We start from the raw sequence: 16298 nt of genomic DNA, 5'->3' as shown, positions 1-16298 counted from the left end.
AAAAACTTTTAACATCGGACTTCCTTTGATTCAGAGACCTTTTCTCACTTTCTCATTTACTTATTATGTGGTCACATTCTAGATAATTTAAGTTTCTGGATAAGTGACTTTTGTATCACTGAGGTAGTATTTTATAGGGGAAATCTCACTCTACCGTACAATATATTACTTCTTAAAAATATTATCATCTTATCTTCCATTGTAATATGTCCTGACTTCTTACCTTTTCTTCTTTAACCAGGATTACCTGAGCTGGAATTGGAAGCAATTGATAACCAGTTTGGACAACCAGGAAGTGGTGATCAGGTTCCATGGACAAATAATACAGTGACAGCTGTAAATCAGAATAAGCCAGAGGAGTGAGTAATACATTTTGTATATTATGAAGTATCAGATACCAACTTCTACAGCAAAGAACTACTTTTCCCAAACTAGATTCCAGTCTGTATTGGTATTTTGTGAGATATTAATAGAAGTGAAGGTTTAATGAAAAGAAAAGGATGGAGGAGGACACCGAATCAAACATTTATTTACTGCATGACTGCAAGGCTAGTGTACATTGTAATTATCAGGAGGCTGATATAGTATGCAGCTGTTGTTTTATTTTTCATCTCTTACTTTTCTTTGATTGATTACCATAAAATTCCTGGGACCTGTGGATGAATTGGCCTCAGCGCAACAACTATGTTGCTCTTTATTTTGTCCAGCTTTTCTCTTTATTTGGAGCAAGAGTGGATAAGAAGGGAAGGTACTTTCCACCTCTACTCAGTGTCCCATCTTAATTGGAATTTAATTTCTTAATCCACACAGGTAGCTCCATTCCAACACATAGAGTGTATCTCATATATAGCAACCAAAGGATGAGTAGGTAATATTGAGTGTGGAGCCTTAACTGTGAACTGTAGTCCCATTTACCTTCCCAAAAGAAGAATCCTTATAATTATATTATTATACAAGTAGTATTAGTACTAGTATTATCTTCTATGTATTTCTAAGTTTTATGCATCAGTTGGTATCAGTTTGGATTAGACTACATGTAATCAACAATTTATTGCTTAACACTGAGCATGTTTCATTTTTCTAGTTTGATTTCCTTTGTAAATGATAATCATGTCATGTTATCAATATAATTTGATCATCCTTGAAAGTTAAGTAATATAATATGTACTGTTTTGATTATGGTTCAATTATCAATAATTAATGGCACCCATAGAATAAATAGTATAAATCTTGATATAGACTAAATGATTTTTTTCTGAGTTTTTGGTTGATTTTTATTTTTTACTTCTGTTAAAAATTATTTTCTCTTAACTATGTTTGGTTAATTTTTCAGGCTATTTCTGTAAGCTAACATGAAGAATATGGAAACAAAATTCATTGATTGACAAAATAATGAAAAATATATTCAAGCTACATACCAAACATTCATAAATTTCTGCCCATTAAGTATAGAAATTTTCATTGCATAAGAATTGGTTAAAAAAGCATTTCAACAGAGAATTTCCTAGAACTACATTTGCATATGTGTGTGTGTGTGTGTGTGTGTGTGTGTGTGTGTGTGTGTATTTGCATTCCTAAGGTTGAATACTTACTTGCTATATCAGTCTTAAACTTTCTTATCTTTTGATTCTGCAGCCAGTGCATTAGTTCACAGTTAGATGAGCTTCTCTGTCCACCAACAACAGTCGAAGGAAGAAATGATGAGAAGGCTCTTCTTGAACAGCTGGTATCCTTCCTCAGTGGCAAAGATGAAACTGAGCTAGCTGAACTAGACAGAGCTCTGGGAATTGACAAACTTGTTCAGGTATTTACTAAAGTTGACATTATTTAAATGATGGAGCCCTGAAAGCTAGAAAATTATTTTTAAGCAAGACTTTTCCATATTACCCTCACTGTGTTTTAGCTGTTTTATAATTTACCCTTGTGAAAGTTATCAAAATATATAATAGTTAAATAATGGGCTTTTTAAACAAAAATATCATAATAATTAGAATTAGAGAGTTTTAGCCTTTTACTATGGAACATAATCTTACAAGCTCCCCCTAGAATAAAATCCATATTTTATAACATCATTTCTTATTTTAGGACTTAATTTGTCCTCCCTTCATGCTACACTTCAACCTATATGTTCCATGACATTCCAACTTCCGGGTTAGTGTTTTTGAGACTTTGTAGTTAAAAGATCACTTTAGTGCATCATAACCAGTATATATATTTTTTAACATCTTTATTAGAGTATAATTGCTTTACAATGGTGTGTCAGTTTCTGCTTTATAACAAAGTGAATCAGTTATACATATACAAATGACCCCATATTTCTTCCCTCTTGCATTTCCCTCCCTCCCACCCTCCCTATCCCACCCTTCTAGGTGGTCACAAAGCACTGAGCTGATCTCCCTGTGCTATGCGGCTGCTTCCCACTAGCTATCTATTTTACGTTTGGTAGTGTATATATGTCCATGCCACTCTCTCACTTTGTCCCACGTTACCCGACTCCCTCCCCGTATCCTCAAGTCCATTCTCTAGTAGGTCTGCATCATTATTCCTGTCTTGCCCATAGGGTCTTCTGACCATTTTCTTTCTTTTTTTTTTTAGATTCCATATATATGTGTTAGCATATGGTATTTGTTTTTCTCTTTCTGACTTACTTCACTCTCTAGGTCCATCCACCTCACTACAAATAACTCAGTTTCATTCCCTTTTATGGCTGAGTAATATTCCATTGTATATATGTGCCACATCTTCTTTATCCATTCATCTGTTGATGGACACTTAGGTTGCTTCCATGTCCTGGCTATTGTAAATAGAGCTGCAATGAACATTGTGGTACATGACTCTTTTTGAATTCTGGTTTTCTCAGGGTATATGCCCAGTAGTGGGATTGCTGGGTCGTATGGTAGTTCCATTTTTAGTTTTTTAAGGAACTTCCATACTGTTCTCCATAGTGGCTGTATCAGTTTACATTCCCACCAACAGTGCAAGAGGGTTCCCTTCTTTCTGCACACCCTCTCCAGCATTTATTGTTTGTAGATTTTTTGATGATGGCCATTCTGACCGGTGTGAGATAATCTCATTGTAGTTTTGATTTGCATTTCTCTAATGATTAATGATGTTGAGCATTCTTTCATGTGTTTGTTGGCAATCTGTATATCTTCTTTGGAGAAATGTCTATTTAGGTTTTCTGCCCATTTTTGGATTGGGTTGTTTGGTTTTTTGTTATTGAGCTGCATGAGCTGCTTATAAATTTTGGAGATTAATCCTTTGTCAGTTGCTTCATTTGCAAATATTTTTTCCCATTCTGAGGGTTGTCTTTTCGTCTTGTTTATGGTTTCCTTTGCTGTGCAAGAGCTTTTAAGTTTCATTAGGTCCCATTTGTTTATTTTTGTTTTTATTTCCGTTTCTCTAGGAGGTGGGTCAAAAGGATCTTGCTGTGATTTATGTCAAAGAGTGTTCTGCCTATGTTTTCCTCTAAGAGTTTGATGGTGTCTGGCCTTACATTTAGGTCTTTAATCCGTTTTGAGTTTATTTTTGTGTATGGTATTAGGGAGTGTTCTAATTTCATTCTTCTCCATGGAGCTGTCCAGTTTTCCCAGCACCACTTATTGAAGAGGCTGTCTTTTCTCCACTGTATATTCTTGCCTCCTTTATCAAAGATAAGGTGACCATATGTGCATGGGTTTATCTCTGGGCTTTCTGTCCTGTTCCATTCATTTATATTTCTGTTTTTATGCCAGTACCCTACTGTCTTGATTACTGTAGCTTTGTAGTATAGTCTGAAGTCAGGGAGCCTAATTCCTCCAGCTCCGTTTTTCTTTGTCAGGATTGCTTTGGCTGTTCAGGGTGTTTTGTGTTGCCATACAAATTGTGAAATTTTTTGCTCTAGTTCTGTGAAAAATGCCAGTGGTAGTTTGATAGGGATTGCATTGAATCTGTAGATTGCTTTGGGTAGTAGAGTCATTTTCACAATGTTGAGTCTTCCAATCCAAGAACACGGTATATCTCTCCATCTATTTGTATCATCTTTAATTTCTTTCATCAGTGTCTTATAATTTTCTGCATACAGGTCTTTTGTCTCCTTAGGTAGGTTTATTCCTAGATATTTTATTCTTTTTGTTGCAGTGGTAAGTGGGAGTGTTTTCTTAATTTCACTTTCAGAGTTTTCATCATTAGTGTATAGGAATGCAAGAGATTTCTGTGCATTAATTTTGTATCCTGCTGCTTTACCAAATTCATTGATTAGCTCTAGTAGTTTTCTGGTAGCATCTTTAGGATTCTTTATGCATAGTATCATGTCATCTGCAAACAGTGACAGCTTTACTTCTTCTTTTCCAATTTGGATTTCTTTTATTTCTTTTTCTTCTCTGATTGCTGTGGCTAAAACTTCCAAAACTATGTTGAATAATAGTGGTGAGAGTGGGCAACCTTGTCTTGTTCCTGATTTTAGAGGATATGGTTTCAGTTTTTCACCATTGAGGACAATGTTGGCTGTGGGTTTGTCATATATGGCCTTTATTATGTTGAGGAAAGTTCCCTCTATGCCTACTTTCTGCAGGGTTTTTATCATAAATGGGTGTTGAATTTTGTCGAAAGCTTTTTCTGCATCGATTGAGATGATCATGTGGTTTTTCTCCTTCAATTTGTTAATATGGTATATCACGTTGATTGATTTGCATATATTGAGGAATCCTTACATTCCTGGGATAAACCCTGCTTGATCATAATGTATGATCCTTTTAATGTGCTGTTGGATTCTGTTTGCTAGTATTTTGTTGAGGATTTTTGCATCTATGTTCATCAGTGATATTGGCCTGTAGTTTTCTTTCTTTGTGACATCTTTGTCTGGTTTTGGTATCAGAGTGATGGTGGCCTCGTAGAATGAGTTTGGGAGTATTCCTCCCTCTACTGTATTTTGGAAGAATTTGAAAAGGATAGGTGTTAGCTCTTCTCTAAATGTTTGATAGAATTTGCCTGTGCAGCCATCTTGTCCTGGGCTTTTGTTTGTTGGAAAATTTTTTTTTTTTTTTTTTGCATTACGCGGGCCTCTCACCGCTGTGGCCTCTACCGCTGCGGCCTCTACCGCTTCAGAGCACAGGCTCCGGACGCGCAGGCTCAGCGGCCATGGCTTATGGGCCCAGCCGCTTCACGGCATGCGGGATCCTCCCAGACCAGGGCACGAACCCGTGTCCCCAGCATCAGCAGGTGGACCCCCAACCACTGCGCCACCATGGAAGCCCCCTGTTGGAAGATTTTTAATTACAGTTTCAATTTCAGTGCTTGTAATTGGTCTGTTTATATTTTCTATTTCTTCCTGGTTCAGTCTCGGAAGGTTGTGCATTTCTAAGAATTTGTCCATTCCTTCCAGGTTGTCCATTTTATTGGCATATAGCTGCTTGTAGTAATCTCTCATGATCCTTTGTATTTCTGCAGTGTCAGTTGTTACTTCTCCTTTTTCATTTCTAATTCTATTTATTTGAGTCTTCTCCCTTTTTTTCTTGATACGTCTGGCTAATGATTTATCAATTTTGTTTATCTTCTCAAACAACCAGCTTTTAGTTTTATTGATCTTTGCCATCGTTTCCTTCATTTATTTCTGATCTGATCTTTATGATTTCTTTCCTTTGGCTAACTTTGGGGATTTTTTGTTCTTTTGTCTCTAATTGCTTGAGGTGTAAGGTTAGGTTGTTTATTTGAGATGTTTCTTGTTTCTTAAGGTAGCCTTGTATAGCTATAAACTTCCCTCTTAGAACTGCTCTTGCTGCATCCCATAGGTTTTGGGTCATTGTGTTTTCATTGTCATTTGTTTCTAGGTATTTTTTGATTTCCTTTTTGATTTCTTCAGTGATCTCTTGGTTATTAAGTAGTGTGTTGTTTAACCTCCCTGTGTTTGTATTTCTTACAGGTTTTTTCCTGTAATTGATATCTAGTCTCATAGCGTTGTGGTCGGAAAAGATACTTGATACGATCTCAATTTTCTTAAATTTACCAAGGGTTGATTTGTGACCCAAGATATGATCTATCCTGGAGAATGTTCCATGAGTACTTGAGAAGAATGTGTATTTTGTTGTTTTTGGATGGAATGTCCTATAAATATTAATTAAGTCCATCTTGTTTAATGTATCATTTAAAGCTTGTGCTTCCTTATTTATTTTCATTTTGGATGATCTGTTCATTGGTGAAAGTGAGGTGGTAAAGTCCCCTACTATGATTGTGTTACTGTCGATTTCCCCTTTTATGGCTGTTAGTATTTGCCTTATGTATTGAGGTACTCCTATGTTGGGTGAATAAATGTTTATAATTGTTATATCTTCTTCTTGGATTGATCCCTTGATCATTATGTAGTGTCCTTCTTTGTCTCTTGTAATAGTCTTTGTTTTAAAGTCGATTTTGTCTGATATGAGAATTGCTACTCCAGCTTTCTTTTGATTTCCATTTGCATGGAATATCTTTTTCCATCCCCTCACTTTCAGCCTTTATGTGAAGTGGGTCTCTTGCATACAGCATATGTACGGGTCTTGCTTTTGTACCCATTCAACCAGTCTATGTCTTTTGGTTGGAGCATTTAATCCATTTATATTTAAGGTAATTATTGATATGTATGTTCCTATTACCATTTTCTTAATTGTTTTGGGTTTATTATTGTAGGTCTTTTCCTTCTCTTTTGTTTCCTGCCTAGAGAAGTTCCTTTAGCATTTGTTGTAAAGCTGGTTTGGTGGTGCTGAATTCTCTTAGCTTTTGCTTGTCTGTAAAGCTTTTAATTTCTCCGTCAAATCTGAATGAGATGCTTGCTGGGTAGAGTAATCTTGGTTGTAGGTTTTTCTCTTTCATCACTTTAAATACGTCCTGCCACTCCCTTCTGGCTTGCAGAGTTTCTGCTGAAATATCAGCTGTTAACCTTTTGGGGATTCCCTTATGTGTTACATGTTGTTTTTCCCTTGCTGCTTTTAATATTTGTTCTTTGTATTTAATTTTTGATAGTTTGATTATTATGTGTCTTGGCGTGTTTCTCCTTGAATTTATCCTGTATGGGACTCTCTGTGCTTCCTGGACTTGATTAACTATTTCCTTTCTCATGTTAGGGAACTTTTCACCTATAATCTCTTCAAATATTTTCTCAGTCCCTTTCTTTTTCTCTTCTTCTTCTGGGACCCCTATAATTTGAATGTTGGTGCGTTTAATGTTGTCCCAGAGGTCTCTGAGACTGTCCTCAATTCTTTTCATTCTTTTTTCCTTATTCTGCTCTGCAGTAGTTATTTCCACCATTTTATCTTCCAAGTCACTTATCTGTTCTTCTGCCTCAGTTATTCTGCTATTGATCCCTTCTAGAGAATTTTTAATTTCATTTATTGTGTTTTCATCTCTGTTTGTTTGCTTTTTAGTTCTTCTAGGTCCTTGTTAAACGTTTCTTGTATTTTCTCCATTCTATTTCCAAGATTTTGGATCATCTTTACTATCATTATTCTGAATTATTTTTCAGGTAGACTGCCTATTTCCTCTTCATTTGTTAGGTCTGGTGGGTTTTTGCCTTGCTCCTTCATCTGCTGTGTTTCTCTGTCTTCTCATTTTGCTTAACTTACTGTGTTTGGGTTCTCCTTTTCGCAGCCTGCAGGTTCGTAGTTTCCATTGTTTTTGGTGTCTGTCCCCAGTGGCTAAGGTTGGTTCAGTGGGTTGTGTAGGCTTCCTGATGGAGGGGACTAGTGCCTGTGTTCTGGTGGATGAGGCTGGATCTTGTCTTTCTGGTGGGCAGGTCCACGTCTGGTGGTGTGTTTTGGGGTGTCTGTGGCCTTATTATGATTTTAGGCAGCCTCGATGCTAATGGATGGGGTTGTGTTCCTGTGTTGCTAGTTGTTTGGCATAGGATGTCCAGCACTGTAACTTGCTGGTCGTTGAGTGGAGCTGGGTCTTAGCGTTGAGAGGGAGATCTCTGGGAGATTTTTGCCGTTTGATATTATATGGAGCTGGGAGGTCTCTTGTGGACCAGTGTCCTGAACTTGGCTCTCCCACCTCAGTGGCACAGCCCTGACGCCTGGCTGGAGCACCAAGAGCCTGTCCTCCACACAGCTCGGAATGAAAGAGAGAAAAGAAAGAAAGAAGAAGACAAAATTAAAATTATTGAAATTAAAAATAATTAAGAAAAAAATATTTTTAAGTAATTAAAAAAAAAGGACAGACAGAACTCTAGGACAAATGGTAAAAGCAAAGCTATACAGACAAAATCACACAAAGAAGCATACACATACACACTCACAAAAAGAGATAAGGGAAAAATATATATATATCGTTGCTCCCGAAGTCCACCGCCTCAACTTTGGGATGATTCGTTGTCTATTCAGGTATTCCACAGATGCAGGGTACATCAAGTTGATTGTGGAGATTTAATCCGCTGCCCGTGAGGCTGCTGGGAGAGATTTCCCTTTCTCTTCTTTTTTCGCCCAGCTCCCGGAGTTCAGCTTTGGATTTGGACCCGCCTCCGCGTGTAGGTCGCCTGAGGGTGTCTCTTCTTCGCTCAGACAGGACGGGGTTAAAGGAACAGCTAATTCGGGGGCTCTGGCTCACTCAGGCTGGGGGGAGGGAGGGGCACGGACTGCGGGGCTAGCCTGCGATGGCAGAGGCTGGCGTGACTTTGCACCAGCCTGAGGTACGCCGTGTTTTCTCCTGGGGAAGTTGTCCCTGGATCACAGGACCCTGGCAGTGGCGGGCTGCACAAGCTCCCGGGAAGGGAGGTGTGGAGAGTGACCTGTGCTCGCACACAGGCTTCTTGGTGGCCACAGCAGCAGCCTTAGCGTCTCCTGCCCGTTTCTGGTCTCCACACTCATAGCCGCGGCTCGCACCTCTCTCTGGAGCTCCATTAAGCGGCGCTTTTAATCCCCTCTCCTCACGCACCAGGAAACAAAGAGGCAAGAAAAAGTCTCTTGTCTCTTCTGCAGCTCCAGCCTTTCTCCAGGACTCCCTCCCTTCTAGCTGTGGCGCATTAGTCCCTTAAGGCTGTGTTCACGCAGCCAACCCCAGTCCTCTCCCTGCGATCCGACTGAAGCCCGAGCCTCAGCTCCCAGCCCCCGCCCACCCCGGCGGGTGAGCAGACAAGCCTCTCGGGCTGGTGAGTGCTGGTCGGCACCGATCCTCTGTGCGGGAATCTCTCCGCTTTGCCTTCTGCACCCCTGTTACTGTGTTCTCCTCCGCGGCATCGAAGCTCCCCCTCTCCGCCACCCGCAGTCTCCGCCCGCGAAGGGCCTTCCTAGTGTGTGGAAACCTTTCCTCCTTCACAGCTCCCTCCCACTGGTGCAGGTCCCGTCCCTATTCTTTGTCTCTGTTTTTTCTTTTTTCTTTTGCCCTACCCAGGTACGTGGGGAGTTTCTTGCCTTTTGGGAGGTCTGAGGTCTTCTGCGTTCAGTAGGTGTTCTGTAGGAGTTATTCCACATGTAGATGTATTTCTGATGTATTTGTGGGGAGGAAGGTGATCTCTGCGTCTTACTCCTCCGCCATCTTAAAGCTCCTCCTTCTCTCATAAAGAAGGCTCAGAAATTCTTGGGTGGGTCCAAGGGGGGCAGAAGGTGGCTGTGGGGTCAGCTGGTGGCCACAATTATCACATGGCTCCCTCTGATAGGTCTGCAACGCGATGTGGAATAGTGAATAAAAGGGTCAGTTCATCCTCAGGGTTCCTGTGATTCACTCTAGAGGCCGCCATCAGTATTTTTTTAATGGAGTAGAACAATGTAGAATACAGAGTATCAGAATGCAGAAAAAGGGGAAGTTATGTTTCATGAAACTCTGTTTTCAGTTACACACACACACACACACACACACACACACACACACAATAGGTCACAATTTACATTACATTTCTTACAATGAGTAATAGTCAAAAAGTTTAACTATTGCATTCTGTTAGGTCAGCTATGAATTTTTTTTCAAATGAGATAAAAGCATGAATTCTGTATTTGAGATAGAAAAATTAATCCCTCCTTTAGGAATCTACTTCTCATGGTAACCCATTAAATGTAACATTTGTTGATTCTTAGACTTTGCAGTGAGGTTCTTTTTAAACCGTTGTAGCTTTATTTCATTGATGTAAGGCCCTTATTTTAACTATATTTTCATCTCTTTACTGAGATTTTAAACATCTCCGTTAATCTATTACTCCATTTCAGAAGTAACTTTTATAAGTGATTCCTTTAAGTAGCAAACTTCTGGAGAGCTTCATGAATTCAGCATGAATATATTATTATGAAACTTTCTAGAGATAACATGCTCTCAGATCCAAAATCATATAGAGAAGCATGTCATTTATTGCCAGAAATTTATTTGTAAAATGTTCTGGCTTATTTTCCAACAGGGAGGTGGATTAGATGTATTATCAGAGAGATTTCCACCACAACAAGCAACACCACCGTTGATGATGGAAGAAAGACCCAACCTTTATTCCCAGCCTTATTCTTCTCCTTCGCCTACTGCCAATCTCTCTGGCCCTTTCCAAGGCATGGTCAGGCAGAAACCTTCACTGGGGACTATGCCTGTTCAAGTAACACCTCCTCGAGGTGCTTTTTCACCTGGCATGGGCATGCAGACCAGGCAGACTCTAAACAGACCTCCAGCAGCACCCAACCAACTTAGACTTCAACTTCAACAGCGATTACAAGGACAACAGCAGGTGAGTACTCTTGTTCAGCTGGTGATCCTTTTTAAAGGTATGTGCTAACTCTCTCTCTCTGTAATAAGACAGCCCAATTGCTACAATAAAGGTGTCAAGTCTGTGCCCAGAACCTTTATGACTCAAAGTCATCCTTGGTCTGTTATGATAAGAATAAGGGACATTCATTCAATTACAGACTTCTAGCTCATAACAAAGTACTTTGACACCAACAGTTTGAAAGGAATTTACTTTTGTTTCTTGAAATAAATATTTAGGATGAACATCATATAATTATTAAATTAATAAAATTGAAACATTGATTAATTTCTAAAGTAGAGCATCAAGAGATACTGTTTATCAGACTCACAGACTTAGAGAATGAACTTACGGTTACCAGGGGGAAGGGCGGCGGGAAGGGATAGTTAGGGAGTTCGGGATTGACATGTACACACTGCTATATTTAAAATGGATAACCAACAAGGACCTACTGCTGTATAGCACAGGAACTCTGCTCAATGTTATGTGGCAGCCTGGAGGGGAGGGGAGTTTGGGGGAGAATGGATACATGTATATGTATGGCTGAGTCGCTTTGCTGTGCACCTGAAACTTTCACAACATTGTTAATCGGCTATACTCCAATGTAAAATAAAAAGTTTAAAAAAGAGAGAGAGATTGTTTATAATTGAACACAAAATGAAGTTTATGTTGTTTGTAGTTAGAGTGATTAAAGCCTAATGATGTCATAATACTAGGAGAACAGAGGAAGGGATAGTTTGGGGGTCCTGGGAGTTGTGGATGAGTTAAGTATTTTCTCTCATGACAAATAATGAGTAGGTATAATGATATAAATATTTAAGATTGTATAAGCAGCAGTTATAGAGATAATCATCAAGAACCCAAAACCCAAACTGTTAAAAGTATTGTTTCTGGGAAGCAGGACCGGGACTGTAGATTGTTGCTTCTTGTTATTAATCTTTTGTATTTTTTTAACCATATGTCTATATTGCTTTGAATTTTTAAAAAAACATTTAAAGAAATTCCCTGGAGCCTTACTAATAGACAAAGGAAGAGGAAGAAGGAGCTAAATTATATTAGACAGGCAGCATAATAAGATGGCTGTAAGAGTTAGCTCTAGTTTCAAGTCCTAGTTTTAACCTTATCTGAGGTGGGTTGATAGTCAATTTATTGAGCCTTTTAAAGCCTCTGATTCCTCATCTGTAAAAAGAATCTAATAAATAATTCCTTTACCTCATAGGTGTTGTGTAGATTAAATGAGATAATAGATGTAGAGCATAGATGTAAAGCTCTTAGCACAGTGCCTGGCATGTAGTCCCACTTAGTAAATACTAGCTATTATTATAAAATTATATTCAGTAAATATAACAAATAATATAAAATGTGCTTCCATTCCACTTAAAAGGAGGAAGATGATGAAAGGGAGAAAGAGAGAGTTGACATAGGATGAAAAATTGTTTTTTGGGTTTTTTTTGCGTTACGCGGGCCTCTCACTGTTGTGGCCTCTCCTGTTGCGGAGCACAGGCTCTGGACGCGCAGGCTCAGCGGCCATGGCTCACAGGCCCAGCTGCTCCGCAGCATGTGGGATCTTCCCGGACTGGGACACGAACCTGTGTCCCCTGCATTGGCAGGCGGACTCTCAACCCCTGCGCCACCAGGGAAGCCCAAAAATATTTTTAATGGTAGACTAAGGAATAATTTTTAAATGCTGGAGTGGAATAAAGGACACAAAGAGGAATTAAGGGAAGAGAAAGAAGAAAACAGAAACAAAGGAAACAATAATACGTTCTGAGTATTATTTAAGATAAACTACTTCTTGTTATAACTTGTCATTTATTATTAGATAGCACAATAAGAAATACTTAATAGTTCCCCTGTATTGAATTTTTCACAAAATATATTTAGGGGGACTATACTAGTTACTGAGATGAATACAAAGAATAAAAGATATGGGCAATTTTCAGAACATACAATCAGCTTGGGGTATTCAAAACATAGTGTACAGTCAGCCCTCTGTATCTGCAGGTTCCACATCTGCAGATTAAACCAACTGTGGCTCAGAAAGAGTATTTTTTTTAAATCCCAGAAAGCAAACGTTTCTGGCAATGAAAACTGCCTGATAAAAGAATAAGCTTCCTTAAAGAACTCTTTGTTTTGGCAAGAATGTATGTGGTGGCTGAATCAGGGTTCTCAACCTCATCACTATGAGCATTGGGGGACTGGTACATTGAAGGATGTTTAGCAACATCCCTGGCTACCCACCAGATACTAGTAGCAACCCCTCCCCAAGCTGTGGTAACTAAAAATGTCGTCATATATTGCCAACTCTTTCTTATGGGGCAGAAGTCACCCCTGGTTGAGAACCTCTTGGCCAGATAATCATCTTTCGGGTTTACTGTAGAAGGGCTTCTTGCTAAGGCACTGGAAAAAAATCCATTCAGGCAGATAAAGTGACAGCAAGCCTGAATTGTGTATGTGTGCACATGTGTGCATTTTACACATATAGGCTGGGTTTGTGCTCTTCCACTGGCCTCAAGCACCACATCTCCTTTAGTAACACAAGCCTGGCAATGTGACCTTTAAAGGCTTTTGAATTTGTGTAACCAGCTCTAATCTAAGGATTACCAGCTTCTCTCTTCCCACTCCCTAACCCCCAAAGGTTAAGGTTTTGGAGGAGATAAAGGGTATGGTGATCCTTTTAGGAAGACTTCCTTGGAAGAAGTAGAATTTGACCTGCTTACTGGAAAATGGGTAGCATTTTAGTAATCAGAAAGAAGAAGCAGCTTAGAGTGAGACTGTTGCACACAGCATTAGTTAGGTTGTACACACAGTCAAGGGGAGGGGAAGATAAACTGAGTTTTTCCAAGGGCAGGAATAATTTTTCTTTAACAGAAAGTCCTTGTAGATTGCTACTTTTAGAATAATTCCTTCTACTTCTAAAAGTAACCTATTTATTTTCTAAGGTTTTGATTTATTTTCTAAGGTTCTTTTCTCACTTGTACTACTTCTCAAGCATTTTTCCTCTGTCCCCACCCATTTCATTTTCATGTTATCTCACAATTCAAAGAATATATAAAGCTGTAAGTTTGGAATCCCAACTCCCACACTTCTGGCAATTTTACTTCTCTTCATCGCTAAGTATTAATGTATTTTCACCTATCCTCATTGCCTTCTCTTCTGTTTTTAGACTTGCTGTTCTTTCTGCCTTGAGTTAACTCTGCCATCCTCTTTGCCACCTGGCATTCTCACCTTTCAAGGTTCCATGAGCTCACTCATGCTCTTGGTCCCTGCCTTCAGGTCCTAGGCTAAGTTAGTTGCTCCCCCAGTGCTGCTCTACATATCTCTATATATGCAGTATAGCGCTTGTGCGTTGCACTTCTGTATTGGCCTCTGCCACTGAACAGAGAGTTCCCAGAAAATAGAAATTTGCTCACTTTTGTAGCCTGAAAACTTTATATACTATCTGGCATATACTGAGTTTTTTGATAAATCTTTGTAAAACTTATGGTTCATTTAAACTTATGTGCAAGGTCTGTTGAGTTTAAGAAGTATGTAGATTTTCATACTTAAGAGCCTTTTAGAACCATAATATTGCTTATCTTTATTTTTGACGTGATTCTGAATGTTTTATCCTATTCCACAGTGCCTGAAAGTTGTAATTTTAATATTTATATTATATTGGGCTTTTCCCTCCAAATCAATTTGTTTTCTAATCTAATGGGAGTCAAAAAATGAATGAAACTAGAGTTGAGAATTGAGCTTTTTGGAGATAGCTGTTTGCAGCTCTTTGGATTCTCTTATAAAATTTTCATAGGCTTTCTAGTTTGCAAATAGTATATTAAAATATATTAAATGTATTAAATATGAATATAATAAAATACATTGATATGTCCGTGTATTTTATAAATAATTTATATATTATTAAGTACCGTATAAACACAAAACAGTATGATATTATTACTGTTATCTCTCTGAGAAGTTTATTCATATCAAATCATTGAGTAAGAAATCCTTTAAGCAATAGGTTGTTTATCAGGAGATATCACTTCTAAGGATGCTTGTTTTGTTATTTGATAAAGTTAAGGCATGCCAATGACCTGGAATCCTAAGCCTGATATAGATATTATCTTTCAAACTAATGTTCCATAGAAGATTGTTCTAGGAGGTAATAATAAATGTTAATGGCTATATGTAAGAAAGAAAGGTTCATGATAAATAAATTGCATAGTTTATCCCCTTCTTGGGAGCTCTGCACTGTGCTTTGGCCAATTAAAGGCTCATAGAATTAATACAGTAAAGAAATCTGTTTCACCTTGTGTAACCCATTATTTCCAATGCTTAATACAGCACAGCATGCTATTTTCCTGGCACATCTATTAATATCCTGCAGAACAATGTTCTTTAGAACACCAATTTGGGAAATGCTGGTCTAAAGTAATTACTTCTTCTAGTTAAATAAATAGTCCATTTTCTCAGACCATTTGTTTCTTATATACTTCTCTCCAGCTAATGAAATTACGTCGGATTTTCCCCAAATATGCACCCATCAGACAGGTACCCTCCAAGTCAGAAGTACCTCAGCTTTTCCATTCATCTTCCAGACCTTTATAGAATGTTCCCTATTGTATATTTACTTTTTTACTCACAACAGTTTAAGATCTAGGGCCAATGTTTCTTTTCTCTCCATTATTGCATGTGTCTGAAATAACTAAGTTTTTTAAAAAAATTCTTATTGGGGTGTACTTGCTTTACAATGTTGTGTTAGTTTCTACCGTACAGCAAAGTGAATCAGCTATACGTATACATATATCTCCTCTTTTCTGGATTTCCTTGCCATCTAGGTCACCACAGAGCATTGAGTAGAGTTCCCTGTACTGTACAGTAGGTTCTCTTCAGTTATCTGTTTTATACATAGTATCAGTAGTGTATATATGTCAATCCCAATCTCCCAATTCCTCCCACCCCCACCCCCACGTCCCCCTTGGTATCCATACGTGTGTTCTCTAGTCTGTGTCTCTATTTCTGCTGTGTAAATAAGATCATCTATACCAGTTTTTTCAGATTCCACATATTATGCGTTAATATACGATATTTGTTTATCTCTTTCTGACTTACTTCACTCTGTCTGACAGTCTCTAGGTCCATCCACGTCTCTACAAATTACCCAATTTCGTTCCATTTTATGGCTGAGTAATATTCCATTGTATATATGTACCACATCTTCTTTATCCATTCATCTGTCAATGGAAATTTAGATTGCTTTCATGTCCTGGCTGTTGTAAATAGTGCTGCAGTGAACATTGGGGTGCATGTGTCTTTTTGAATTATGGTTTTCTCTAGGTATATGCCCAGTAGTGGAATTGCTGGGTCATGTGGTAGTTCTATTTTTAGTTTTTTAAGGACCTTCCATACTGTTCTCCATAGTGGCTGTATCAGTTTACATTCCCACCAACAGCACAAGAGGGTTTCCTTTTCTCCACACCCTCTCCAGCATTTGTTGTTTGTAGATTTTGAGATGATGGCCATTCTGACCAGTGTGAGGTGATATCTCAAGGTAGTTTTGATTTGCATTTCTCTAATAATTAGTGATGTTGAGCATCTTTTCATGTGTTTGTTGGCCATCTGTATGCCTTCTTTGGAGAAATGTCTATTTAGG

At 38.5% G+C, this 16298-nt stretch overlaps 1 protein-coding gene across 7 annotated transcripts in view; it reads left to right on the top strand.

Annotated features, from left to right (window-relative positions):
* NCOA1 (nuclear receptor coactivator 1) overlaps positions 1 to 16298 on the top strand; it is a 261841-nt gene that overhangs the window by 207748 nt on the left and 37795 nt on the right. For all 7 annotated transcript variants that reach the window (XM_060309246.1, XM_030858266.2, XM_060309244.1 and 4 more), the window contains 3 exons: positions 242 to 359; positions 1636 to 1804; positions 10331 to 10645. In XM_060309246.1, coding sequence (XP_060165229.1) covers positions 242 to 359; positions 1636 to 1804; positions 10331 to 10645 — 602 coding nt within the window. The remainder of the gene's footprint in view (positions 1 to 241; positions 360 to 1635; positions 1805 to 10330; positions 10646 to 16298) is intronic.

This window comes from Globicephala melas, chromosome 12 (genome assembly GCF_963455315.2).
Source record: "Globicephala melas chromosome 12, mGloMel1.2, whole genome shotgun sequence".
In the NCBI taxonomy this organism is placed as follows: domain Eukaryota; kingdom Metazoa; phylum Chordata; class Mammalia; order Artiodactyla; family Delphinidae; genus Globicephala; species Globicephala melas.
Note: the sequence above shows the minus strand (reverse complement) of the source record. Positions and strands in the feature narration are given on the sequence as shown.